Source organism: Callithrix jacchus, chromosome 2 (assembly GCF_049354715.1).
Source record: "Callithrix jacchus isolate 240 chromosome 2, calJac240_pri, whole genome shotgun sequence".
In the NCBI taxonomy this organism is placed as follows: Eukaryota; Metazoa; Chordata; class Mammalia; order Primates; family Cebidae; genus Callithrix; species Callithrix jacchus.
The window spans coordinates 12962356-12989826 of NC_133503.1; the positions used below are offsets into that span (position 1 = coordinate 12962356).

The 27471-nt window shown below is 52.4% G+C and overlaps 1 protein-coding gene and 1 non-coding gene across 4 annotated transcripts in view; one reads left to right on the forward strand and one right to left on the reverse strand.

The window, feature by feature from the left end:
• Positions 1-27471, reverse strand: part of ZAN (zonadhesin) — a 66557-nt gene that overhangs the window by 30734 nt on the left and 8352 nt on the right. For all 3 annotated transcript variants that reach the window (XM_035280891.3, XM_035280878.3, XM_035280884.3), the window contains exons 3-26: positions 26638-26784; positions 26242-26513; positions 26001-26088; positions 25029-25181; positions 21509-21673; positions 20796-20887; positions 20222-20300; positions 19967-20113; positions 17779-18050; positions 17410-17494; positions 15024-16619; positions 13302-13486; positions 11068-11209; positions 10764-10880; positions 9596-9720; positions 8908-9053; positions 6820-6963; positions 5858-5968; positions 5578-5747; positions 4469-4671; positions 3090-3231; positions 2511-2758; positions 1762-1942; positions 440-551 (exon numbers count right to left, since the gene is read on the reverse strand). In XM_035280891.3, coding sequence (XP_035136782.3) covers positions 440-551; positions 1762-1942; positions 2511-2758; positions 3090-3231; positions 4469-4671; positions 5578-5747; positions 5858-5968; positions 6820-6963; positions 8908-9053; positions 9596-9720; positions 10764-10880; positions 11068-11209; positions 13302-13486; positions 15024-16619; positions 17410-17494; positions 17779-18050; positions 19967-20113; positions 20222-20300; positions 20796-20887; positions 21509-21673; positions 25029-25181; positions 26001-26088; positions 26242-26496 — 4958 coding nt within the window. In that variant the 5' untranslated portion in view covers positions 26497-26513; positions 26638-26784. The remainder of the gene's footprint in view (positions 1-439; positions 552-1761; positions 1943-2510; positions 2759-3089; positions 3232-4468; positions 4672-5577; positions 5748-5857; positions 5969-6819; positions 6964-8907; positions 9054-9595; positions 9721-10763; positions 10881-11067; positions 11210-13301; positions 13487-15023; positions 16620-17409; positions 17495-17778; positions 18051-19966; positions 20114-20221; positions 20301-20795; positions 20888-21508; positions 21674-25028; positions 25182-26000; positions 26089-26241; positions 26514-26637; positions 26785-27471) is intronic.
• Positions 27218-27324, forward strand: LOC118151792 (U6 spliceosomal RNA). The gene has a single exon (XR_004740201.1). It is a non-coding gene; the product is annotated as a U6 spliceosomal RNA (small nuclear RNA).

Sequence of the window (27471 nt, forward strand, 5' to 3'; positions counted from 1 at the left end):
GCAGAGATCATACCACTGTACTCCAATCTGGGTGACAGAGCAAGACGGCCTCAAACACAACAGAACAAAATGAAACGAAAAGTGGACAGGTCCAGAGAGGGATGCAGGAGAAGAGGACAAAATGGTGCCCTCAGATAGGAAGGCCAGGAGACACAGCAGGAAGGAAAAAGGCTAGACCTCAGGGTGGACTTCCCAAGTGGGCCCTCCACAGGGATCACTAAACATGAGATAAATCAGCAGGCGTGGGTGTGGGACGTCAGAACAACTTCTCACCAACCCATATCTCAGAGAGACTAAACGGGAGAGATTGGCCGGTTTCTGCCAGTAGGGAGGTACAGCACAGAGGAAGAGGGGTCACACAGAGGACACTTCCAAGCTGCCCCCGAGGCCCTTCCCCAGGCCCAGCTCCTCCTACCTGGCTCCCCCACCCCCAGCTCACCCAGGTTCAGAGGATTCGGGTAACATCCAGGCCAGCCCCAGCTGCATGGAGTCGCCTGCAAGCTTTCTATCGGGCAGCAGGTTGTCATCCAGGCTGTTGTTGTTGTAGTTCCCTGGAGGAGGGAATCGTTGAGACAGACGACAAGGGGCCTCCAGCAGGCCAGGCCCCAGGGCCACCATCCTCCCAACCAGAAGAGGCATCCTCACTCTTCATAGCAAGGTCAACTTTTTCTACTTATTTATTTATTTTTGAGACAGTCTCACTGTCACCAAAGCTGGAGTGCAATGGCGCGGTCTCAGCTCACGGCCACCTCCGCCTCCTGGGTTCAAGCGATTCTCCTGTCTCGGCCTCCCAAGCAGCTGGGACTACAGGCGTGTGCCACCACACCCGGCTCATTTTTCTATTTTTGGTAAAGATGGGATATCACTATGTTGGCCAGGCTGGTCTCGAACTCCTGATCTCATGATCCACCCGCCTCAGCCTCCCAAAGTGCTGGGATTACAGGCCTGAGCCACTGTTCCTGGCCTCTTTTCTTCTTTTTTGAGATAGGAGTCTCGCTCTGTTGCCCAGGCTGGAGTGCAGTGGCACAATCTCAGCTCACTGCAACCTCTGCCTCCTGGGTTCAAACCATTCTCCTGCCTCAGCCTCCTGAGTAGTTGGGATTATAGGCATGTACCACCACACCTGGCTAAATTTTGTATTTTTAGTAGAGATGAGGTTTCACCATGTCGGCCAGGCTGGTCTTGAACTCCTGACCTTGGATGATCTACCCTCCCTGGGCTCTTAAAGGGCTGCACTTACAGGCTTGAGCCACCACCCCCCACCCCTTTCTGTCTCTTCATCTCCATCTTCCCTTAACACCTACCTTCATGCCCAATGTCCTCAATCAATTAGTCAGTTAACAAGCACTTAGAAGGCCAGGCACGGTGGCTCATGCCTGTAATCCCAGCACTTTGTGAGGCCGAGGCGGGTGGATCACCTGAGGTTGGGAGTTTGAGACCAGCCTGACCAACACGAAGAAATCCTGTCTCTACTAAGAATACAAAAAATTAGCTGGGCATGATGGCACATGCCTATAATCCCAGTTACTCGGGAGGCTGAGGCAGGAGAATCGCTTGAACCCAGGAGGCGGAGGTTGCAGTGAGCTGAGATCGCGCCATTGCACTCTAGCCTAGACAACAAGAGCGAAACTCCACCTCAAAAAAACAAAAAGAAAAAAACAAGCATTTAGAACACCTCACAGAGATGTGGAGGGAACTGGGACCAGGTCATACTCCTACTCATTGTCCCAGGTTTTCCCCGCAGGTGCCCAGGAAGCTCACCACACAGCCCACAGAGCTGGCCGCCATAGGAGGAGGGGACTGTCACTTCAACCAAGTGGCTCCCGTCGTAGCGAACCTGGAGCCCAAAGTTCGTGTAGAGGAGAACAAAGGAGCTGCTGAGCCTTATGGTCACCTGGCCTCGTGCAGGCCACACAGGTAGGGCCACCCGATGGCCATTCAGCTGCAGAGGCAGGGAGGACGCAGAAAGGAGAGTTAAGAAGGAACTGAGGATAAGGACAAGGGGGGGCTCACTCCTGCAATCCCAGCACTTCGAGAGGCCAAGGCGGGAGGATCGCTTGAGGCCAGGATTTCAAGATGAGTCTGGGCAACACGGAGAAACCGTCTCTACAAAAATTTTAAAAAATTAGCTGTGCATGGTGGTACATGTCTGTAGTTCCAGCTACTTGGGAGGCCGAGTCAGGAGGATCACTTGAGCCCAAGGGGTCAAGGCTGCAGTGAGCTATGACTGCACCACTGTACTCCAGCCTGGGTGACAGAGCAAGACCCTGTCTCAAAATTAAAAAAAAAAAAAAGGACGAGGGCAAAAAACTGAGAGCAGGAGGGGCTGGTGCTGGTCAGTATTTCACAGAGGGAGGAGGGGGGTGCAAGGAAAAGGGTCTGGGTCAGCTGCAGGTACCTCCGGGTATTCCAAGGAGCCAGAGAGGTGGGCATGTGGGCAAGGAGAGGCCCAGGAGAGAAGCAGACAGGCTAGTTGTTCAGGGTCCAGGAGGCAGGAGGAAGACACATACCAAGACCTTGCGGCCTCTGAGCAGTGAGATGCTGAGGTCAAACACCGCCACATGGACGGCTTTGATGTAGGAGACCTCCAAGTTCCCCCCGCGGTTCTCGTTGGTGGCGCTCACAACAAAATAGTTGTCTTGGGACCTGGACCAGCAAGGCCGGGTCAGGACATAGGTGCAGGTGCCCATGAAGTGGTGCAGGGCTCCGTCGAAGGTCAGGTAGTGGGGGTCACCTGAGGCCGTGCAGGTGGCGGCACCTTCAAGAAGATGGAGTTCACAGTCTCACTGCTCCATGCCCTGGAAGCTCTGACCCAGAGCTGCCATCCTGGTGAGGCCACATTGGCATGGTCCCCACGGCCCACCCACAGACATGGTGTTTCCCTAGGAAGTGTGGTTGGCTTGGCTTGGAGGTGCCGAAGAGAAGCACTGCCATCCCCAACCTCACCTTCTGGGTCCTTGAAAATGCCACCCGCTCCCAGGCCCTGGTGGAGACTCAGCTATCTGGGGAAGCTGCTTTGGGCACGACCCATCACCTTGCCTGGGGGTGCCTGGGCAGCCCCCGGCTCACCTTCCACCCTGACGGCTCACCTTGGGCATGGCAGCCATAGACACCATCCTGTTGGCCACAGAACTCCTGGGCCTTACACCTCCAGGGCTGACAGCGAATTCTGTTGTTGCTTTCACAGACGCACAGCTCTTTGCAACCCGGCTCATACCACTGCTCCCCTGCCTGGGGGAAGACAGCAGGAAAGGAAGAGAAAGTGTTTTTTGTTTTTTTCTTTTTGAGATGGAGTCTTGCTCTGTCGACCAGGCTGGAGTGCAGTGGCACAATCTTGGCTCACTGTAACCTCTGCCTCCCAGGCTCAAGCAATTCTCCTGCTTCAGCCTCCCAAGTAGCTGGGTTTACAGGTACCCGCCACCATGCCCAGCTATTTTTTGTGTTTTTAGTAGAGATGGGGTTTCACTATGTTGGCCAGGCTGGTCTCGAGCTCCAGAACCCAAGTGATCTGCCCACTTTGGCCTCCCAAAGTGCTGGAATTACAAGTGTGAGCCACCGCACCTGACAAGCGTTTGGCTTTTTCTTTTTTTTTCCAGATCGGACAGCAGAGCCCACCAGAGCTGTTCAGATCACTGGCAAATCGTGGGGAGACATCCTCTCTACCAGAAGCTCTGAGATTCGCTGCAAAAGCTCAGCGTCCATTCACTGCTTCAGTCACTCCATCATTTCTGTGTCTGTTCATCACTTCAGCCAAAACTGATCTATCTGAGGCCAGGTGTGGTGGCTCACGCCTGTAATCCCAGCATTTTGGGAGGCCAAGACAGGCAGATCACTTGAGGTCAGGAGCTTGAGACCAACCTGGCCAACATGGAGAAACCCCATCTGTACTAAAAATACAAAAATGAGCCTGGTATGGTGGTGCACGCCTGTAACCCCAGCTACTCAGGGGCTGAGGTAGGAGAATCACCTGAACCTGGGAGGCAGAGGTTGCAGTGAGCCGAGATTGCGCCATTGCACTCCAGCCTGGGTGACAGTTGCACTCAAAGAAGAAAAAAGAAAAAAAGAAAGAAAGAGGCTGGGTGCAGTAGCTCGAACCTGTAATCCCAGAACTTTAGGAGGCCAAGGCAGGTAGATCATGAGGTCAAGATATCAAGACCATCCTGGCCAACATGGTGAAACCCCTCCATCTCTACTAAAAATACAAAATTTAGCTGGGTGTGGTGGTGGGCACCTATAGTCCCAGCTACTCAGGAGGCTGAGGCAGGAGAATTGCTTGAACCTGGGAGGTGGAGTTTGCAGTTAGCCAAGACCATGCCACTGCGTTCTAGCCTGGCAACAGAGCAAGACTCCGTTTCAAACAAAAAAAGAAAAAGAAAAAGAAAAGAAAAGATAGAGCCTGCAGGGGATGTGACAGCAGGGAGCAGGTCCTTTCTGGCTGCAGGGCTGAGAGGTCCACGCAGCCACTCACCTTGAAGTAGCTGCCTAAGGGATGGAGGCACCCACACTGGGAGCGAGGTACGCACTCAAGGCCACTGAGGACGAAGCCCGGATTGCATTCACAGGCCTCCACACACCGGTCTGAGCAGAACATGCCGGAGAATCCTGAATGGCAGGTGTCAGGGCACGGCTTGGCACACAGGGAGTACCTGCTGTTGGGCGGGCAGGCCATTGCTGGTGGAGGGAGAAGCTTGGGTGAGAAGGAGATCAACAAGCCACAGGGCTGGGTGCGAAACAGGAAGGACAGGCCCCAGCTCCAGGCTTCTGGCCAATCTAGAGAAGAGAGAGTGACTGCGAAAAGCTTCCCCAAGGAGCCTGGCTGGCAGGAGCAGATGAATCCATCACTCACCACTGGCAGTGCTGCTGTGTAGACATGCCCCAGGTGAGCTGTTGGCCCGCAGGGGACTGGGGCCACCGGTGAGGTCTGATTTAGGGGATAGACCTGCCCTAAACAGCTTCCCCAAAGAGCTGGGCCACACCAGGAGCTGGGAGGCAACCTTGTCGCCTCCCCTGCCTAGGGCCTGTACCATGTGCCCACATGTAATGACCAGGGCTGCACAGAAACACTTAAAAAAAAAAAAAAAGAGTCACTCTGGCCCAGGCTAGAGTGTAGTGGTGTGATCTCAGCTCACTGTGACCACCTCCTGGGTTCAAGCGATTCTCCTGCCTCAGCATCCTGAGTAGCTGGGATTACAGGAGCCAACCTCCATGCCCAGCTAATTTTTGTATTTTTATTTATTTCTTCTATTTATTTATTTATTAATTATTTGAGACGAAGTCTCACTCTGTCACCCAGGCTGGAGTGTAGTGGCGCGATCTCGGCTCACTGCAACCTCCACCTCCTGGGTTCAAGTGATTCTCCTGCCTCAGCCTCCAGAGTAGCTGGGATTACAGGTATACACTGCCACTGTGCCCAGCTAATTTTTGTATTTTTAGTAGAGTCGGGGTTTTGCCATGTTGGCCAGGCTGGTCTCGAACGCCTGACCTCAAGTGATCCACCTGTCTCAGCCTCCCAAAGTTCTGGGATTACAGGCCTGAGCCAGCACGTCCGGCCTCTCCCCTGCTTTTGGCACAACTCACGGCAGAACTGAAGTTCCCTCCAGGGCTTCACGGCGTAGCCTGCATCCTGGCAGGCTGTGGTCATGGTGGACATGTGTGTACACAGCAGGTGCTGCAGTCCCTGGAAGCTGCACATATCAAACATGCAGCTGTCGAAGAAGGAGGTGGCCTTCATGTGCAGCAGGCACGTCCTGAGGGGAGAGGCCAGGTCAGGGGGAATGGGGCGGGTGGGGACAGAGCCTTGGAGGACCCCAGCTGCCAAGCAGCACCCCTGTGCGACCCTGCCTGCCCTCCTTCATACTCAAATGGGCCACGCATGTCAACCAGCCGTCCACAGAACCTTGGCCCCGACATGCTGCTCTGCAGGGATGAATCACAAGATGGGGGATTCACCACCTGGTTCTTCTGACACCTGCAAGAGACCCACCCCAAATGCCCTAAGGACAAAGGCTAGCTTCCAGCTCAGCCCTAACCCAGGAGGCAGCAAGATTAGCAGGCCGGGAAACCCCTCTCAGAGGACATTTGAACACTGATCCCTGTCCACGCACTGTGGAAGGCTGAGGTGGGGAGAATGGCTTGAGCTCAGGAGTCCCAGCCCAGCCTGGGCAACTCAGTGAGATCCCATTTCTACAAAAATGAATAAGAAATTATCTGGCTTTGGTTATATGTCCATAGTCCCAGCTAGTCAGGAGGCTGAGGTGGGAGGATCACTTGAGCCCAGGAGTTGGAGGCTGCAGTGAGTTGTGATTTGCACTATGGCACTCTAACCTGGGTGACAGAGCGAGACCCTGTCTCTAAAAATAAATAAACAAAAAAAAGAATATTGAGCAATTGAAAGAACAACTTGAAGTCTCCAGGGTAGAGAGGAGAAAGGGGCAATACCAATCATTTTTAAAAGGGAGGGCCCAGGCTGGGTGTGATGGCTCACGCCTATAATCCTAGCACTTTGGGAGGCCAAGGTGGGCGGATCACCTGAGGTTGGGAGTTCAAGACCAGCATGACCAACATGGAGAAACCCTGTCTCTACTAAAAATACAAAAGTTGCTGGCATAGTGGGGCATGCCTGTAATCCCAGCTACTTGGGAGACTGAGGCTGGAGAATCGCTTGAACTCAGGAGGCAGTTACAGTGAGCTGAGATCACGCCATTGCACTCCAGCCTGGGCAACAAGAGCAAAACTGCCTTTCAAAAAAAAAAGAGAGAGAGAGTGCCAGGAAGGGGACGGGACCCTCCCGGGGCCCCAGTGGGAGGGCTCCTTGCTCACTCCTGGTCCTCATCCTCGTCCATCTCCCAGCTGTTCCCCAGCTCCTCGTCATCTGCTGTTGGGCTGCCATCCGACTTCAGGTTGTCATTGTCACTGTTGCCATCATAGTTTCCACACAAACCACAGAGTTTACCAGAGTAGGTGCTGGGGGAATGGGAGAGAAGCTGGCATTAGTGGAAGAAGGAGCCTCGGTCCTTGAGGGGCAGTGGCAGAGAAGGCAAGAAGCTGGCGTCCCAAAGCAGAGGGTATGAGGAGGATGAAGAGGTACGGACTGGACAAGAGGACCCCATGGCCCTCCGCCGAGCCTCCTTCCCCTCTATTCATTGTCCGGCCACAGCAAACCCCTTGCTGGCCCTAAAACACTGAGGCTTTATTTATTTATTTATTATTTTATTTTATTTTTGAGATGGAGTCTCTGTTACCCAGGCTAGAGGGCAGTGGTGTGATCTTGGCTCACTGCAACCTCTGCCTCCCAGGTTCTAGCGATTCTCCTGCCTCAGACTCCTCAGTAGCTGGGATTACAGGCATGCACCACCAAGCCCAGCTAATTTTTTATATTTTTAGTATAGACAGGGTTTCACCGTGAATGCCAGGCTGGTCTAGAACTCCTGACCTCAGATGATCTGCCTGCCTTGACCTCCCAAAGTGCTAGGATCACAGGTGTCAGCCATCTTGCCTGGCCAATTTATTTATTTATTTTAGAGATAGGGTCACTCTCTGTGGCTCAGGCTGAAGGGCAGTGATGTGATCAGCTCACTGCAGCCTCGAACTTCTGAGCTCAAATGATCCTCCCCTCCGCCTCCTGGGTAGCTGAGACTACAGGTGTGTACCACCATGACCAGCACATATTTTTTAAGAGATAGGATCTCACCACATTGTCCAGGCAGGTCTGGAACTCCTGGGTTCAAGCAATCCTCTTGCCTCAGCCTTCGAACATGCTGAGATTATAGGTGCAGGCCACTATGCCTGGCTAATGTTCAACTATTTTTGTAGAGATAGGGTCTCACTGTGCTGCCCAGGCTGGTGTAGAATGCCTGGCCCCAAGGGATTCTCCCCTCTGGGCCTCCCAGAGTTCAGGGCTACAGGCAGGAACCCCTGCACCCACTCTCTATAAAGTATTTCTATACAGTCTTTCTTTTACCAGGTGCAGCGGCTCACACCTGTAATCCCAAGACTTTGGGAGACCGAAGCAGGAGGATAACTTGAGATCAGGAGTTTGATACCAGCCTGGCCAACATGGTGAAACCCCATCTCTACTAAAAGTACAAAAATTAGGCCAGGCATGGTGGCTCATGCTTGTAATCACAGCACTTTGGGAGGCCGAGGCGGGTGGATCACCTGAGGTCGGGAGTTCAAGATCACCCTGGACAAAATGGTAAAACCCTGTCTCTACTAAATATACAAAGACTAGCCAGGCGTGGTGGCATGCGCCTGTAATCCCAGCTACCCAGGAGGCTGAGGCAAGAGAATCACTGGAACCCAGGGGGCAGAGGCTGCAGTGAGCTGAGATCATGCCACCTCACTCCAGCCTGGGTGACAGAGCAAGACTCTATCTCAAAAAAAAAAAAAATAAATACAAATACAAATACAAAAATTAGCTGGGTGTGGTGGCACGTGCCTGTAATCACACCTACTTGGGAGGCTGAGGCAGGAGAATCACGTGAACCCAGGAGGTGGAGGTTGCAGTGAGCCAAGATCATGCCACCGCACTTCAGCCTGAGCAACAGAGCAAGACCCTGTCTCAAAAAAAAAAAAAGTCTTTCTTTCCCTTGTTTCATCCATCTGGGGAGCCACTCTTCCTGCAAGAATGGGACCAAGTGACTGCCCTTTTGAAAGCCTCCAGAGCTCACTAGTGCCTCCTTATAGCACGTTCCCAAAGCATGTATATCCATCCTACTACCTATCATGTGCCCCAAAACCATTTTCTCCTTCTCCCAGTCCAAAGGAAGCCCTGCCACTTAAGCAGGGTGCTTCCCACCCATCGGGAGATGCATCAGTGATCAGTTAGTGGTGCCAGGGATGGAAGGGGAGTGGGCAGGGCAGAGAGCAGGAAGAAGTGGCAGCTGCCTGGCCGGGACACTGCCTCACCTGGACACAGTCACATACAGCTGCTGGTCACCATCCCATCTCACCCGCAAACCAAACTCCGTCTGCAGCTCCACAAATCGCCCACTTGCACCCAGGAAGACACCTTTGGAGAGTATAGCTGGGAGGGTAACTTGCTGACCCCCAACCTGGAAGGCAGGGCAGAGAAAAGAGACAGAGAGACAGATCTGGGGGTCAAGGAGGACCCCAGTAGACTTCCATTTCCATGGCTAGAAGGCAGGACACCATCCACAGCGGCCTAACAATCTCATCCACCAGGAGTGGACTGGAGCTTCCCCACCACTGTTTTGTTGTTTCTGTTTTTGTAAGAGACTCCAGACGTTGCCCAGGCTGGAGTGCAATGGTACAATTGCAGCTCACTGCACCCTTGGCCTCCCACGCTCTAGCAATCCTCCCACCTCAGCCTCTGGAGTAGAGGGGACCACAGGCAAGTACTACCACACCAGGCTAATTTTTTCTATTTGTTAAAAGACAGGGTCTTGCTATATTGCCCAGGCTGGCCTTAAACTCCTGGCCTCACACAATCCTCCCACTTTAGCTTCCTGAAGAGCTGGGATTGCAGGCCACTGTCTTGTTCAATCCCGTCCGTGGAAGGGTTCTGGGCCTGGAGGGGTCGGCCAGGACACACAGTCAGACCCTGCAAGGGTGGTGGGGGTGGAACGGGGCTCACCAGCGTGCGTCTGCCCTTGAGCAGGGTGACAGTGGTCTTGGGCAGGGTCACGTAGACTTTGCTCAGACAGGACACGCCTTCTAGTCCCTGCTCCTTATTCTTGGCTGTCACCCTGAAGAATGGGTCTGGGTGGGGAGAGGAATGAAAAGAGCCCAGTGGCTCATTTCTGAACATCCGCCGTGAGCAGTGCCCTGAGCTCAGCGTCTCAGGAATAGGTGAGGGCCACAGACACACCAGCCCCAAAGTCCAGGAAGGGAGGCCAGACCCACATGGGAGCAGCCCACGACTGCCTCTTCCAGAAGGGCCTGCGACTACTGCATGTCTGTCTCCGTAGTGGCTGAACATCTTCCGGGGCGTTTGTGCTCCCTAACCACTGCCTTTTTTTTTTTAAACTTTATGTATGTGTGTATGTATGTACATATCTTTTTACACAGTGTCTTCGTCGTTACCCAGCTGGAGTGCAATGGTGTGATCATAGCTCACTGCAGCCTCCAACTCTTGTGCTCAAGTGATCCTCCCATCTCAGCCTCCCAAGTAGCTGGGACTATAGGTGTGTTCTACCACACCTGGCTGATTATTTAATATTTTTTTTTTTGAGATGGAGTTATTCACTTGTTGCCCAGGCTGGAATGCAGTGACTCAATCTTGGCTCACTGCAACCTCTGCCTCCCAAGTGCAAGCAATTCTCCTGCCTCAGCCTCTTGAGAAGCTGGGATTACAGGCATCCGTCACCATGGCTGACTACCTTTTATACTTTTAGTAGAGACGGGGTTTCACCACGTTGACCAAACTGGTCTTGAACTCCTGACCTCAGGTGATCCACCCACCTCAGCCTCCCAAAGTGCTGGGATTACAGGTGTGAGCCACTAAGCCCGGCCTGATTTCTAATTTTCTTTTTTTCATGGAGATGAGGTCTTGCTATATTGCCCAGACTGGTCTCAAACTTCTGGGTTCAAGCAATCCTCCTGCCTCAGCCTCCCAAAGTGTAGAGGTACCAGTGTGAGCCACTGTGCCTGGCCTTCAAACCTCACCTTACAGAAGAACTTGTTCCTATGTTGCGTCTTCCCCATCTGCACCCTGCCCCTTCCTACCACCCACTGTGCCCCCATGCCCAGCAGTGCTGCCCACAGACCTTTCCCTCAGCTGTGGTGGCATCTCCAGGGCCTACCTGTCGAGTTGCCACAGGGCTGGGCCAAGATGTAAGTGCACCTGCCTGTGAAGCCAAAGTGCCTCCCGTCAAAGGTGACATAATGAGGGTCTCCGTAGACCAAGCAGGTGGCAGTGCCTGATGGGACAGGAAAGGAGAACAGGAAAAGCTGCTTCTGTGGCCCCTCCAGGGACTCTGAACGGCAGCCCACCCATTGCCCAGTGGCAGGTCCCGATTCCCCCGCTCAAGCGAGAGACTGGGATCCTGGCGTCACATCCACTCCCACAGGCTGGCAGGCAGGGACAGCATGGGGAGGAGCTCTCACCATAGGGGTGGCATCCGTACTGGCCATTCTTAAGCTGGCACACGGTGTGTGTCCCGCACCGAGAGACCTGGCACTCGACCCGACTGCCCGGCCAGCATCGGCAACGATCTGTGCAGTTGGGGCTGAACCACTCTGCCCCAGGCTGGGAGAAAGGAATCTGAGGTCACACGATCACATAGCTCTTAGAGTCCTCCCTTTTCCCTTTTCATTTCTTTTTTTCTTTTTTTTGAGATGGAGTCTCGCTCTGTTGCCCAAGGCTGGAGTGCAGTAGCACGATCTCGGCTCACTGCAACCTCCACCTCCCAGGTTCAAGTCATTCTCGTGCCTCAGCCTGCCAAGTAGCTGGAATTACAGGTGCCCACCACCATGCCTGACTAATTTTTGTATTTTTAGTAGAGATGGGGTTTTGCCATGTTGGCCAGGCTGGTCTCGAACTCCTGACCTCAGGTGATCTGCCCACCTCGGCTTCCCAAAGTGCTGGGATTACAGCCATGAGCCACCTCGCTCAGCCAGTGTCTGTCTTTACCCAACATCTTAGCCCTCCCATGGGCACTCTCATTCAGTAAATAGTTGCTGGATGAAGGGGTCAGCCAAGACCCCAGGTGTCTCTCTGAGTCTGAGAGCATTATGAAGGCAAGGAGCATGACCTATTCATGGTGACCCCAATGCCAGGAGAGTAGAAAGTACGAAGTAGGCTGGGTGTGGTGGCTCACAACTGTAATCCCAGCACTTTGGGAGAATGGGTTGAGCCCCGGAGCTCAAGACCAGTCTACCAACATGGCAAAACCTCATCTCTACAAAGCAAAACAAAAATCTTTGTAAAAAGTACTAAAGAAACATTTGTTGAATGCATAAATGAATCTATCAGAAGTGAATACAAGCCTTTCAGAGCAGGGGGAAGAGATTCTTGGTGCCTTTGACAGATCTTTCTGCTCAGGGTGCGGCTGAAGCTAATCTCAGTAGCAACTCAGGGAGACCCAGGAGACTGGTTAAAGGGGGCTGGGGAAGGAAATAATAGTCCCAAAAGAGACACACGGAAGCTCTGATGTCAGTGAGAAGAATGCCTGGAGCTGAGAAGCACTGGACATTAATGAACGGCTTCACGCACTTTTTTTTTTAGACGGGGTCTCACTCCATTGCCCAGGCTGGAGTGCAGTGGTACAATCCTAGCTCATTGTAGCCTCAAATTCCTGGGCTCAAGCAATCCCTCCACTTCGGCCCCTAAAGTGTTGGGATTACCAACAGGTATGAGTCACCACACCAGGCTTTTTAATGCACATATATTTAACGCACATATATATTTATATGTAGGTCACATATATTTATCATAAGATGCTAATGATAATAATTAATACTTATTAAGTAATTGTACGTGTCAGGACCTAATTTCATCCTTACAATAATCTGATATGAGGTAGAAAATCTTATTGTGTACACTTTATAAATATGGAAAAAAGATTTAAAGAGGCAAAGGAACGTGCCCAGCTAGGCACGGTGTCTTATGCCTAGAATCCGAGCACTTTGGGAGGCTGAGGCAGGAGGATTGCTTGAACTCTGGGTTTTGAGACCAGCCCGGGAAACATGGTGAAACCCTGTCTCTACCACAAATACAAAAATTAGCTGGACATGGTAGCAGGCACCTATAGTCCCAGCTACTGGAGAGGCTGAAGTGGGAGCATCACCGGAGTCCAGGAAGTGGAGGCCACAGTGAGCCGCTATTGCACCACTGCATTCCAGCCTGAGCGACAGAGTGAGAGTGGCTGGGCACGGTGGCTCACGCCTGTAATCCCAGCACTTTGGGAAGCCGAGGCGGATGGATCACCTGAGGTCAGGAGATGGAGACCATCCTGGTAACATGGTGAAACCCCGCCTCTACTAAAAATACAAAAAATTAGCTGGGTGTGGTGGGGGGCACCTGTAATCCCAGCTACTCGGGAGGCTGAAGCAGGAGAATCACTTGAACCCAGGAGGCAGATGTTGCAGTGAGCTGAAATCGCACCACTGCACTCCAGCCTGGGCGACACAGCGAGACTCCATCTCAAAAACAAACAAACAAACAAACAAACAAAAAGATTGAATCAGTAACTTAGACACTGTGTAATCACTGCGTCTCAGCTGACCCACTGGGACTATCCGGTGGTCCCAGTTCGCTTCACCTGGGGAGCAGATGGAGCTGGAACCCAGGTGTTGTCATCAGTCCCCCTCACAGGACCCTGGCATCCCAGGGGGCTTACCTCATAGTAGTTGTTGTTGTAGAAGCAATTGCAGGAAGAGGCCTGGATGCAGTGGTCGTCAGCAAACAAAAAGCCTGGGTCGCAGACACAGCCCCCCCGACAGAGGGGCCCGCAGCTAGGCCTCGGGCTCTTGCATGAAGCGGGACAAGCACAGGATTCATAGTGAGCATTTGGGGGGCAGCGCTCTAAGGGGAAAACAGCCTTTGTCACACTTTCACTCTGTGGCTTTCTCGGGGAGCCTCCCTGTCTCTCCTCTACCCCCAAACTCAAATTCTTCTCTAGGAAACAGGACCATATTTTTCAGCCACAAAATGGCCTGAATTAGCTTAAATGTGGCAAGGGGAAAAAAAAAATGTACTGAAGGCTGGGCACGGTGGCTCCTATCTGTAATCCTAGCGCTTTGGGAGGCTGAGGCGGGAGGATCGTTTGAGGCCAGGAGTTTGAGACTGACCTGGGCAACATAGTGAGATCTCATCACTTATAAAACAAATTTGAAAATAAAAAAATGTTAGGCTGGGTGCAGTGGCTCATGCCTGTAATCCCAGCACTTTGGGAAGCCAAGGTGGGCAGATCACTTGAGGCCAGGAGTTCATGAGCAGCTTGGCCCACAGGGCAAAACCCCATGTCTACTAAAAATACAAAAATTAGCTAGGCATGGTGGCTCAGGCCTGTAGCCCCAACTACTCAGGAGGCTGAGGCAGGATAGTCGCTTGACCCAGGGAGGCGGAGGTTGTAGTGAGCCGAGATGGCGCCACTGCACTCCAGCCTGGGGACAGAGCAAGACTGTCTCAAAAAATAGAAAAGATAATTTTTTAAAGAAAAGACATCCTGATGCATGCTACAGTACGAAAGGCCTGGAAAACATCACACTGTGAAAGAAGCTAGACACAAAGGCCCACATATTGTGTGATTCCATTTGTATGAACTCTCCAGAACTGGCAAATCCGTGGATACAGGAAAGAAATGTGTGGCTGCCAGGGGCTGGGGGAAGGCAGGGGGGAGTGGCTGCTAATAGGTACAGGGTTTCTTTTTAGAGTGATGAAAATGTTTGGATTAGAAAGTGATGATCGTTGTACAACCTTGGGAATATACTAAAAACCACAGAATTGCTTTTGATTTTTTTTCTTTTTTTGAGACAGGGTCTCGCTCTGTCGCCCAGGCTGAAGTACAGCAGTGCAATCATGGCTCAATACAGCCTCGATCTCCCAGGCTCAAGTGATCCTCCCACCCCAGCCCTCCGAGTACCTGAGACTACGGGGTGTGCACCACCACACCCACAGCTAATTTTTTTTTTTTGTACTTTAAAATAGAGACCAAAATCTTGCTATGTTGCCCAGACTGGTCTCAAACTCCTGAGCTCAAGCACCCCTCCTGCCTTGGCCTCCCAAAGTGCTGGGATTCCAGGCATGAGCCACCATGCCCAACCTAGAATTGTATACAATTTAAAAGCATGAATTTTGTAAAATATGGATTATATCTCAATAACGAACAAGGAGAAGAGAGCCTCATAGTTGGGTCCCAACACCCCCACCCACTCCAACCCTGCCATCCCTCTCGCTCTGGGCAGTCCTCCCCATTTCCTCTGAAGTCACTATGGACTGCTTCAGCGCTCCCAAGATAACCAGAAGTGCCTAGCTTTCTACCAGAAGCATCCCTTTCCCACTCTCTCCTAACCACTGTCTCAATCTATCAGCCTCAGCCAACACTCTGTCCACCTCATACCTGGAGTGGGTCTGGGGGTTGTGGTAGTGCCCAGGATCACACTGGCCACAGGGGCACCTGGAGCATGTGGAGACATCAATGAGGTTGCCGGTCCAATGGCTGTGGGACTGGGACGGTGTGGCATCGGGGCTGTGAGCTTTTCTGTGGGGATGGTGGGTTTTTTAGTGGGAACAGTGGTCTCTTCAGTGGGGATAGTGGTCTCTTCAGTGGGGATGGCGGGTTTTTCAGTGGGGACAGTGGTCTCTTCAGTGGGGATGGTGGGTTTTTCAGTGGGGACAGTGGTCTCTTCAGTGGGGATGGTGGGTTTTTCAGTGGGGATAGTGGTCTCTTCAGTGGGGATGGTGGGTTTTTCAGTGGGGACAGTGGTCTCTTCAGTGGGGACAGTGGTCTCTTCAGTGGGGACAGTGGTCTCTTCAGTGGGGACAGTGGTCTCTTCAGTGGGGACGGTGGGTTTTTCAGTGGGGATAGTGGTCTCTTCAGTGGGGATAGTGGGTTTTTCAGTGGGGATAGTGGTCTCTTCAGTGGGGATGGTGGGTTTTTCAGTGGGGACGGTGGTCTCTTCAGTGGGGACAGTGGTCTCTTCAGTGGGGACGGTGGGTTTTTCAGTGGGGACAGTGGTCTCTTCAGTGGGGACGGTGGGTTTTTCAGTGGGGACAGTGGTCTCTTCAGTGGGGATGGTGGACTCTTCTGTGGAGGTGGTGGTCTCTTCAGTGGGGATGGTGGACTCTTCTGTGGAGGTGGTGGTCTCTTCAGTGGGAGTCGTGCGCCCTACAGTGGGAACATGCAGATTTTCTGTGGGGACAGTGGTTGTCTCAGTGGGAATGGTAGGTATTTCAGTGGGGACAGTTGGTTTTTCCGTGGGGACAGTGGTCTCTTCAGTGGGGATGGTGGGTTTTTCAGTGGGGACAGTGGTCTCTTCAGTGGGGATGGTGGGTTTTTCAGTGGGGACAGTGGTCTCTTCAGTGGGGATGGTGGACTCTTCTGTGGAGGTGGTGGTCTCTTCTGTGGGTGTTGTGGGCCCTACAGTGGGAACATGCAGATTTTCTGTGGGGACGGTGGTTGTCTCAGTGGGAATGGTAGGTATTTCAGTGGGGACAGTTGGTTTTTCAGTGGGGACAGTGGTCTCTTCAGTAGGGATGGTGGTTTCTTCAATGGGGATGATGGGTTTTTCCGTGGAGATGATGGGTTTTTCTGTGGGGATGGTAGGTTTTTCTGTAGAGGTGGTGGTCTCTTTAATGGAGGTGGTGGCTTCTTCAGTGGTGGGTTTTTCTGTGGGAACACTGGGTTTCTCTGTGGGGATGGCAGACTCTTCTGTGGAGATGGTGGTCTCCTCAGTGGGGGTGCTGGGCTCTTCTGTGGGGACAGTGGACTTTTCTGTGGAAATGGTGGGTTTTTCAGTGGGGATAGAGGGCTCTTCAGTAGGGATGCTGGGTTTTTCTGTGGGAACGGTGGGGTTTTCTTTGGGGACTGTAGGCTTTTCTGTGGAAACTGTAGGTTTTTGTGTGGAGATTGTAGGGTTTTCTGTGAGGCCAGCGGTTTCAGAAGGGATGCTGGAAGAAGCTGGAGATGTAGGAGGAAGCACTGGCAGCACTTTTACTGCAAAGAAAAAAAGAATCCCTGGAGTTAAAGCCATCCCACCGTCCTCTTCACCGCCACCTAATTGGAGTGGGTAGGCTCCAAGGGTCGACTTCTTCACACCTCTCTTTCTACTTCCAACCCCCAACCTTTATTCATTCAACAAACACTAATATATGTCAGATACTGTACCAGGTAAGAGAAAGCCAGAAATGAATAGGATATGGGTCCTGCCTTCGAGATTGCAGGGAAAGGAGTTCTGGATGAGCCCCCAAAATCCATGGTATCCAAGCTCCGTTCCCCCAGGCAAACATCCCAAAGCGGAGAGAAGGGACAGGCAGGTAGAAGATGGAGAACAGGACAGATGCGATGCTCACACCTGTAATCCATGCACCTCGGGAGGCCGAGGACGGCGGATCACTTGAGGTCCGGAGTTTACGACTATCCTGGCCAACATGGTAAAACCCCCTCTATTGAAAATATAAAAATTAGCTGGGCATGGTGGCGCATGTCTGTAGTCCCAGCTACGCGGGAGGTTGAGGCAGGAGAAATCGCTTGAACCCAGGAGGCAGATGTTGCAGTGAGCTGAGATTCAGCCACTGCACACTCTAGCCTGGCGAAAGAGTGAGACTCCATCTCAAAATTTAAAAAAATAAAAAAGAAGAAGATGGGAAACAAGGCCAGCTGGAGGAGAATTCAGGCTTTCAGGCAACAGGGAGGACTTGCACTTCAAGCAGTTCCTAGAGAGAACCCCAGCGAATGGCGATCTCAGGGCATGGCCTCCTTCGTGGAGCCATGGCTTTGGGCTTACCTGGACAAGTCCCAGGACTGATCAAGATGAAACCCAGATCAACCACAAAGGCTGTGTTGCTACCCCGGATGGCCTTAAAAATCAGCTGAAGTCAACAAGGGAGAGAGATGGAGAGAGAAACAAAAATGAATCTCCAGCAACTCTGTGACTCTGCTGGGCATAGAGTCTGTCCCCTGCCCAAATGTCACCTTGTTCCAGCCTCAACGGTCCAGCCCCGTTCCAACCCCTTTTCTCATTTTCCATAACATCAGGTCTCCCTTTTCTCGGCTCTCTTTCCAGCTTTCTACCTCTTCAGCCCTGGTGGTACCCCCAGACCCCAGCCATTGCCCCTTACCGCACACAGTCAGGGCCTCCGTCTCCATCTCTCACCTGCATGGGCTGTTGATGTCCTGAAGGGATGGTGACAGAGGTATTCTGCCAATAAGGGCTCTGGGACCCCACGCATTTCCAGAGAGGAATTGGGGGGCTCCCTGCAGGACTTCCTAGGAGGAGCTTGAGCGTAGTACCCGCCCCAAGGCCATACATGTGGTATGCGAACTCCACGCAGATGTCACCAGGGGTGCAGAAGGGCCGGCTCACCAGGCTGACTGACTGCCCTGCCCGGGAGAATTTGTCAGTCTCAAGGTAGATATAGTGACCACCTGGGCAAAGGAAGCGAATGGGCAAGATGAGAAGCCTGCACAGGACACACCAGCTGCTACTCTACCAACGCTTTGCTTTCCGAGCGGGGATCTGAGCAAACACTCAAATTCTCCAGGTCGTAGCATTATTTCTTCTGCTCATTTTAGACATCTAGCTAAAGAAGGCGGGGTCAGAAAGGGAAACACAAACCAGCAACCTAGGCTCCACTGCTGACTGCGTTTGTTAATATCGTGTGTGTGTGTGTGTGTGTGTGTGTGTTTGAGATGCAGTCTTGCTCTGTTGCCCAGGCTGGAGTGCAGTGCTGTGATCTCAGCTCACTGCAACCTCCGCCTCTCAGGTTCAAGAGAGTCTCCTGCCTCAGTCTCCCAAGTAGCTGAGACTACACACACGTACCACCACTCCCAGCTAATTTGTGAAATTTTTTTAGTTGAGTCAAGGTTTCACCATGTTGGCCAGGGTAGTCACAAACTCCTGACCTCAAATGATCCACCTGCCTTGGCTTCCCAAAATGCTAAGATGAAAGGCGTGAGCCACCATGCCTGGCCTATTTTTTTTTTAAAGACAATGTCTCACTCTGTTGCCCAGGCTGGAACACATTGGTTCAATCACAGCTCACTGCAGTCTCGATGTCCTGAGTTCAAGCAATCCTCCCACATCAGCCTCACAAGTAGCTAGGACCACAAACACATGCCACCACATCTGGTTAATTTTCTTTTTTTCAGACAGAGTTTTGATCTGTCACCAGGCTGGAGTGCAGCAGCATGATTTCGGCTCACTGCAACCTCCACCTCCAGGGTTCAAGTGATTCTCCTGCCTCAGCCTCCTGAGTAGCTGGGACTACAAGCACATGCCAACACGCCCAGCTAATTTTTGTAATTTTTTTTTTTTTGAGACAGAGTCTCGCACTCTTGCCTGGGCTGGAGTGCAATGGAGTACTCTCAGCTCACTGCATCCTCTGCCTCCTGAGTTCACATGATTCTCCTGCCTCAGCCTCCCAAGTAGCTGGGATTACATGTGCACGCCACCATGCCTGGCTAATTTTTTCTATTTTTAATAGAGACGGGGTTTCACTATGTTGGCCAGACTGGTCTGGAACTCCTGACTGCATAATCTGCCTGCCTTGGCATCCCAAAGTGCTAGGATTACAGGCGTGAGCCACCGTGCCTGGCCAATTTTTAAAATTTTTTAGTAGAGATGGGATTTCACCATGTTGGCCAGAATGGTCCCGATCTCTTGACACCGTGATCTGCCCGCCCAGGACTCTCAAAGTGCTGGGATTATAGGCGTGAGCCACTGCGCCCAGCCACATCTGGCTAATTTTTTTAAAACTTAAAAAAAAAAATTAGCTGGGCATGGTGGCGCGGGCCTGTAGTCCCAGCTACTTGGGAGGCTGAAGCAAGAGAATTGCTTGAACCCAGGACGCAGAGGTTGCAGTGAACCGAGATCACGCCACTGCAGTCCAGCCTGGTGCTTGGTGATGGAGCAAGACTGTCTCAAAATAAATAAATAAATAACAATTTTTTAAAAACTTTTTTTTGGTAGAGATGCGGTTCTCACTATGTTGCTCAGGCTGAGTTCAAACTCCTGGGCTCAAGCAATCCTCCTGCCTCAGCCTCCCAAAGTGCTGGAATTGCAGGCATAAGCCCCTCATAAATGTCTAGACTGAAAATGAGGCAGTGGGTTTTGAAGCCTGGGGTTCCATGAAGTGAGATGCCTGACCTCACAGCCTTGAGAATCTTAGTGAGTTACTCTGCTGTCTCCACAGTTCCCACTCATGGCAGTTTCTGAGTAAACGCCTGCGGACTAATCACCCCACCACCCGAAACAACTTCTCCGTTCAATCACAGCAGCCAGCCCCCTACCTGGGAGCAGATTCAGTCAATTCCTTGGTGCGAGTCCTCCTCAATCTCCTTACCTGCCCTAGGGAAATCTCCCGAGGGGCCCATGCCGTGGATGGATATGTTTTTATGTCCGAGGACCCAGTGTCCACCATCCCTGGAAGTCTGGACCCAGTCACAGAAGGGATGGGCGCTATCTTCAAAGTCACACTGAGGAAAGCCCTCTAGGGGATCAAAATAGGAGATTTGAGCAAGTTGAGTGATGCTCTCCAGCCCTCCCCCAACCCACCCCAGATTCTGAGAGATCCGGGCCTCCCAGGGCCCACTCTCACCCCCACAAGGAGCAATGCTGATTGCATCGACTGCCACAGCTGGCTCTGGGATCTTTCCAAAAACACCCACCACGATGAACTGGAGAGAAACAGAGAGTGGGCCAGGAGTGAACATACACCCCACACCCCCAAGCCCCTGATGTGACTCGACTCCATTTCAGGTCCCAGAACCCCTACTCCCTGTGCCCAGACCCTCAATTCATTTCTTTCTTTCCTTCTTTTTTGAGACAGGGTCTTGCTCTGTTGCCCAGGCTGGAGTGCAGTGGTACGATCATAGCTCACTGCACCCTTGACCTCCAGGTCTCAAAGGATCCTCCCACCTCAGCCTCCTGAGTAGCTGGGACTACAGGTGCACATCATTATGCCTGCTCAATTTTTGTATTTTTTTTTAAGAGATGGGGTCTTGCTATGTTGCCCAGGCTGATCTTGAACTCCTGTCCTGAAGCAATCCTCCCTCCTCAGCCTCCCAAAGTATTGGGAGTACAGGCATGAGCCACAGCGCTGGACCACTCAATTTATTTCAACAGTGGGGTGCCTACCATGGGCAAGGACCCGACCCCTCGCTTCTCCAAACCTGTATCCGTCCCACAGTTGTGTAACTGACAGAAACAGCTTGCCAGTTGGGTCCAGGATGTCCTGAGAAGAGAGTATGTTTCCGGATGCTCCCTGCAGGGAAGGAATTGGAGAGAAGTGAGCTTAACAGGACTGGGAAATGACTTGGAGCTATACCCAGGAGGATGAGGATGAGAAGGTATAGCTGGGGAATATTAAAACCAAATGAAAGCACAACCGTCTCTTTATTTTTATTTATTTTTTTCAGATGGAGTCTTGCTTTGCTGCCCAGGCTGGAGTGCAGTGGTGCAATCTCAGCTCACTGCAACTTCCATCTCCCAGGTTCAAGTGATTCTCCTGCCTCAGCCTCCTGAGTAGTTGAGATTACAGGCGCTCGCCACCGTGCCCGGCTAATTTTTGTATTTTTAGCAGAGACAGGGTTTTGCCATGTTGGCCAGGCTGGTCTCGAACTCCTGACCTCAGGTGATCCACCCGCCGCGACCTCCTAAAGTGCTGGGATTACAGGTGTGAGCCACCGTGCCGGGCCAGCACAACCTACTCACCTATTTTGCCAGAATTCAGTGCCCTCCCAGTCATGATTTCCACTTCATGGAATAATCTCGCACATATTCCAGACCTCCCTAGACCCTTAGGGATGCCCCATGTTTTCGCAACAAGCCAACCCTGGGAGATGTGCGCAGCTCAGTGTAAATCCCACAAATTATCTGCTCTAACCCAAGACTGAAGCGTAAATGTGCAGTGCTGCGCCAGGAGACTGGCCCCGGAGGATGTAGTGGAAGGAAAGGCTCAGACAGTCAGAGGACGGGCTCACGGGGCTCAGGAGGATGGCTTTCTGCCCAGGTCTTGCATTCCTTGGGTCCAGGAGCATATAGTAGCCACCTGTGAAGGAAAAGGCCGGAGAACTAGGGTGGAGGGAACTGAGGGAAGATAGCAGCAGAGATAGGGCCCTGAGGAGGCTGGGGACCTGTCCCTTGGGAGCCCAAATAGCAGCCTACAATCAGGTAGCACCAAGGTGGTCCTGTCCCAACAGACTGAGGTCTTCAACTTTCCCAGAAATGCCTGGGCTGGGTAAGGACTGGGCATTGCCATGGAAAACACTGGGCACCCTCTCCAAAGCAGCAACTAGAACTCTGTCCTTTGGGTGCTGACTTGTTTTTGCTTTTGGGACTCTCACTCTGTCGCCCAGGCTGGAGCGTAGCGGCGCCATCACGGCTCACTGCAGCCTCAACCTCCCCAGGCTGAGCTGATCCTCCCGCCTCGGCCTACTTGTGTAGCTGGGACTGCAGGTGTGGGCCACCACGCTGGGCTAATTCTGTAATTTTTGTAGAGACGAGAGCTCACTATATGTCCCAGACTGGTCTTGAATTCCTGGCCTCAAGTGATCTGCCCACCTCGGTCTGCCAAAGTGCTGGGATTATAGGCATGAACCACAGCACCTGGCCTAATTTTTTAAAACATTTTTTTTTATTCAAAAATAAGATGTATAAACTCAGAAAGGAAATGAGGGAGCAGGACCCTCTATGCTTGACCTACAATGCTTGGCTCATTGAGGGCTGGAAACGTGGGGTGTGTGGAGAACATTGAGAGAGAAAGTGAATGCAGCGTGAGAGAGAAAAGGAAGAAGTCAACAGCAGAAAGAGAACGAGCTCAGCCGATAGCACAGGGAGGTGGCGGAAACAAGCTAGAGGCAGACTTTAGTGCACGGAAAGAAAGAGTATCAGCCGGGCGGAGTGGCTCATGCCTGTAATCCCAGCACTTTGGGAGGCCAAAGTGGGTGGATCACAAGGTCAGAAGATTAAGACCAGCCTGGCCAACACGGTGAAACTCCATCTCTACTAAAAGAAGAATAAATAAAAATTAGCCAGGCTTGGTGGTGCATTCCCATAATCCCAGCTACTCAGGAGGCTGAGGCAGGAGAACCCAGGAGGCTGAGGTTGCAGTGAGCCGAGATCATGCCACTGCACTCTGGCCTGGCCAAAGAGGGAGATTCCATCAAAAAGAAAAAAGAAAAGGAAGGGAAGGAAGGGCAGGGAAAGAAGAGGGGAGGGAGGGAGGAAGGGAGGGAAGGAAGGAAGGAAGGAGGGAGGGAGGGAGGGAGGGAAGGAAGGAAGGAAGGAGGGAGGGAGGGAGGGAAAGAAGGAAAAGAAAAAATGCAAGAGGGAGGGAGAGAAGGAAGGAGAAGGAAGGAAGGAAGGAAAGAAGGAAGGAATAAAAAATAAAAGAAAAGAATATAAAAGAGGGAGGGAGGGAAGGAAGGAAAGAATATTGCCTGGATTTCTGCAACAGCCTCTCTGCACTGACCCTTGACTGTTCACCTAATTGGATCCTCAACACACACCAAAAATCCTTTTAAAATAAGTCAGATCCGCTGGGCACGGTAGCTCACGCCTGTAATGCCACACTTTGGGAGGCCAGGGAGGGTGGATCACCTGAGGTCAGGAGTTTGAGAGCAGCCTGGTCAACATGGTGAAACTCCATCTCTACTAAAAATACAAAAATTAGCTCTGTGTGGTGGCAGGCACCTGTAATCCCAGCTACTCGAGAGGCTGAGGCAGGAGAATCACTTGAACCCAGGAGGTGGAGGTTGCAGTGAGCCGAGATCACACCACCGCACTCCAGCCTGGGAGACAGAACAAGATTGTGTCTCAAAAAATAAGTCAGACCAAGTCACTGCTCAAAATCTTGCAAAGGCTCCCCATTCACACAGAATAGAAAAGCCACAGTCCTGACAAGGGACTTCAAAGCTCTGTGTGATCTGCCTCTCATGAGGGTCTCAGCTCACCCTCTTCATCCCAGCCACATGACTCTTTGCTGTGCCTCAATCCCATCCTTCCTCAACAGCCCCACTGCTACCTCAGGGCCTTTGCACAGCTGGCCCCTCAGCCTGAAATGTCCTCCCCTACCCCCGACAGTTTTCAGGCCTCACTCCCTCACCTCTTCGAAGTTCCTGCTCAAATGTGTCCCGAATGTGACCTACTCTAACCAGCCTAGTTAAAATTGATAACTTGCCCGGGCACAGTGACTCCACACCTGTAATCCCAGCACTTGGGGAGGCCGAGGTGGGCAGATCACCTGAGGTCAGAAGTTCTGGACCAGCCTTGCCAATATGGTAAAACCCCGTCTCTACTAAAAATAAAAAAAATTAGCTGGGCGTGGTGGTACACACCTGCAGTCCCAGTTACTCAGGAGGCTGAGGTAGGAGAATCAATTGAACCTGGGCAGCAGAGGTTGCAATGAGCCAAGACTGAGCCACTGTACTCCAGCCTGGGTGACAAAGCAAGACTCTGTCTCAAAAATAAATAAATACATAAAGAACTGGTAACTCACGGCTGGGGGCGGTGGCTCATGCCTGTAATCCCAGCACTTTGGGAGGCCAAGGTGGGCAGATCACTTGAGGTGATCCTCCAGTCTCAGCTTCCCACAGGACGGCAATTACAGGTGTGAGCCACCACCTGGCTCCAGCTTTGCTCAGCTTTTTATTGTCCCAATAACGCCGCTCACCTTATCACTGTATTTACTTATCTGTTTTGGTAACTGTCCCCCGCTACCCTGCCCTACTCCTCCTTGTCCGTTTTGTATATTGGTGTATCTCAGGTGCCTAGGACAGCACCTGGCACACTGTAGGCACTCAGTATTTCTTGAATGAGTGAAGAATGAAAGGGGCTGGAGGTGATGGCTCATGCCTGAAATCCCTGCACTTTGGGAGGCTGAGGAAGGTGGATCACTTGAGGTCAAGAGTTTCAGACCAGCCTGGCCAACATGATGAAACCCAGTCTCTACCAAAACTACACAGATTAGCCAGGTGCAGTGGAATACACCTGCAGTCCCAGCTACTCAGGAGGCTGAGGCAGTAGGAGTGCTTAAACCCCGGAGGCAGAGGTTGCAGTGAGCCAAGATCGTGCCACTCCACTCCAGCGTGAATGACAGAGTAAGACTCTGCCTCAGAAAAAAGAGGAGTTGGAAGAGGAGGATGAGGAGGAGGAAGAGGAAGAGGAGGAGGAGGAAAGGTACCAGGGAAAGGAGATGAGCAACTGGCTGTGTTGGGTCTGCTAGGTAGAGCTTGCAGGACGGTGATGGGGAGGCTGGCTGGGTGCTTGGAATCGGCTTCCTGAGTGGAAGTTGAGCTGCTAAGAGGCTTGAAGCTGTAGGGAGTCATGCCAGACTGTCCCAGGGCAATTACGGTAGGGTGTGCGGCACTCAAAAGTCAAGGAACAGAAGCATGGCTGCTACTCACTGCCAGGGCTAGAGAAGTCGCCATCAGGCCCCACTCCTGGCTTTCCTGACGGCCCCTTCTTCTGAGTCCACTTGGCCCCGGAGGCAGTTGGGATCCAGGTCCAGCCACAGAGGTCATTTGGAATGTCAAAGCCGCATGTCTGCACCACACAGACTGAGAGGAAAGAAAGAAGGGAAGATATATGTATTTTTCTTTTTTAGCGACAGGGTCTCTGTCACCCAGGCTAGAGTGCAGTAGTGTGATCACAGCTCACTGTAGCTTGAATTCCTGGGCTCAAGCAATCCCCCTACCTCAGCCTCCCAAGTAGCTGGGACTACAGGTGTGCACCACCATGCCCAGCTAATTTTAAATTTTTTTGGCCAGGCACAGTGACTCATGCCTGTAATCTCAGCACTTTGGGAGGCTGAGGTGGGCGGATCACGTGAAGTCAGGAGTTCTAGACCAGCCTTGCCAACACAGTGAGACCCCATCTCTACTAAATATACAAAAATTAGCTGGGCATGGCTGCAGGCGCCTAGAATCTCGGCTACTTGTGAGGCTGAGGCAAGAGAATCAGTTGAACCCGAGAAGCAAAGGTTGTAGTGAGCCAAGATTGTGCCACTGTGCTCCAGCCTGGCTGACAAAAGCGAAACTCCATCTCAAAAAAAAAAAAAAAATTATATATATATATACATATTTTGTAGAGATGGGGTCTTACTATGTTGCCCCAGACTGATCTCAAACTCCTGGCCTCAAGCCATCCTCCCACCTTGGCCCCCTAAGGTGCTGGGATTACAGGTCTGAGCCACTGTGCTGGGCCGAGATCTCTTTCTCTTTAGGTGTGGCTGCTTCCAGAGTCAAAGTTGTGGAGGGCAGAGGCAGAGGAAGCAACCAGAATCCTGGCCCATGAGCTGCTCCTGCCACTCTGGGTTGTGCAAGGGTGGAGAGAAAAGGGTCCGAGGGCAGGTGGGAGGAGGAGGGACAGGGACTCACCGCGGTTGCAGGAGCCCCGGCGGACAGAGAGGGTGTCCAGGGCGATGTCCAGGTAGGCAGTGCTACCCCGTGTGCCTTCAAACATCAGCTGCAAGAGGAGGGTAAGGGGACCCTGGCCCCTAGTTTCCTTTCTGAATTCAGATGGCCTGGCCCCCACAATCCCCTTCTGCCACATCCCCAGCCCCAGAATCCCCAACACCCAGATTCCCCCCGAGGTCCCATGATTTGCCCCTGGCCTCACCCGGGTGGGCAGGGTGAACCCTGCAGGCACAGTGACACTAGTGGGCATCCAGGAGGGTCTCTGGGTGTTCCTGTGTTTCCAGAGCACGTGGGGGCGGTGGCCCTGTTCACCCAAGAGCTGCAGCAGCCTGAGCTGGGCACCCCAAGACAGTCCAAACATGCGGTAGGCGAAGCGCACGCAGAGGGGTCCTCGCTCCCACAGGTCAGGGCTGCGCAGGCGGGCCACTCCGCCCCGGTGAAAGTTGTTCGATTCCATATGCAGATAGCTGCCCTCTGCGGGAGGCAGAACCCATGACCCTAAGGCCCAGCCACCCCCGAGGGCTGCCCCCACCTATCCACTTCTCTTGCCACCCCTACCTACCAGCCACCTCCCTGCTCACTGACCCAAGTGCCTCACCTCCATTCGGGTACCCCCCAGGGGGCCCAGTGGTGCCGGCAGGAGAGGGCCCACTGGCTCGAACCCAGTCTCCGTCATCTGCAGACACTTGGGACCAGTCACAGAGGGGTTTGGTGTCATCTTCAAAATCACACTGGGTAAGGACGTCTAGGAAGAATGGGTCACTGAGGTTTCAGAGAGGGCAGGGAGAGTGCCCAGAGTCACATGGGGAGATGGAAGTAGCAAGATTGCTAAGCTTAGAGAAAGCTACCACAAAACTAGCCGGGTGTGGTGGCGCACACCTGTAGTCTCAGCTACTCGGGAGGCTGAGGCAGGAGAATCGCTTGAACCTGGGAGGCGGAGGTTGCAGTGAGCCCAGATCGAGCCACTGACCTCCAACCTGGGCAGGAGATTGAGACTCCATCTCAAAGAGAGAGAGAGAGAGAGAGAGAGAGAGAGAGAGAGAAGGCCGAGTGCAGTGGCTCACACCTGTAATCCCAGAACTTTGGGAAGCTAAGGCAGGTGGATCACGATGCCAGGAGTTTGAGATCAGCCTGACCAACACAGTGAAACCCCATCTCCCCTAAAAATACAAAAACTAGTGCTCACTTCGGCAGCACATGTACTAAAATTGGAACAATACAGACAAGATTAGCACGGCCCCTGCACAAGGATGACACGCAAATTCGTGAAGTGTTCCATATATTTTTTTTAAATATATACAAAAATACAAACATTAGCCCAGTGTGGTGGTGCACACACATAATCCCAGCTACTCGAGAGGCTGAGGCAGCAGAATTGCTTGAACCCAGGACAGGGAGATTGCAGTGAGCCGAGGTCATGCCACTGCACGTT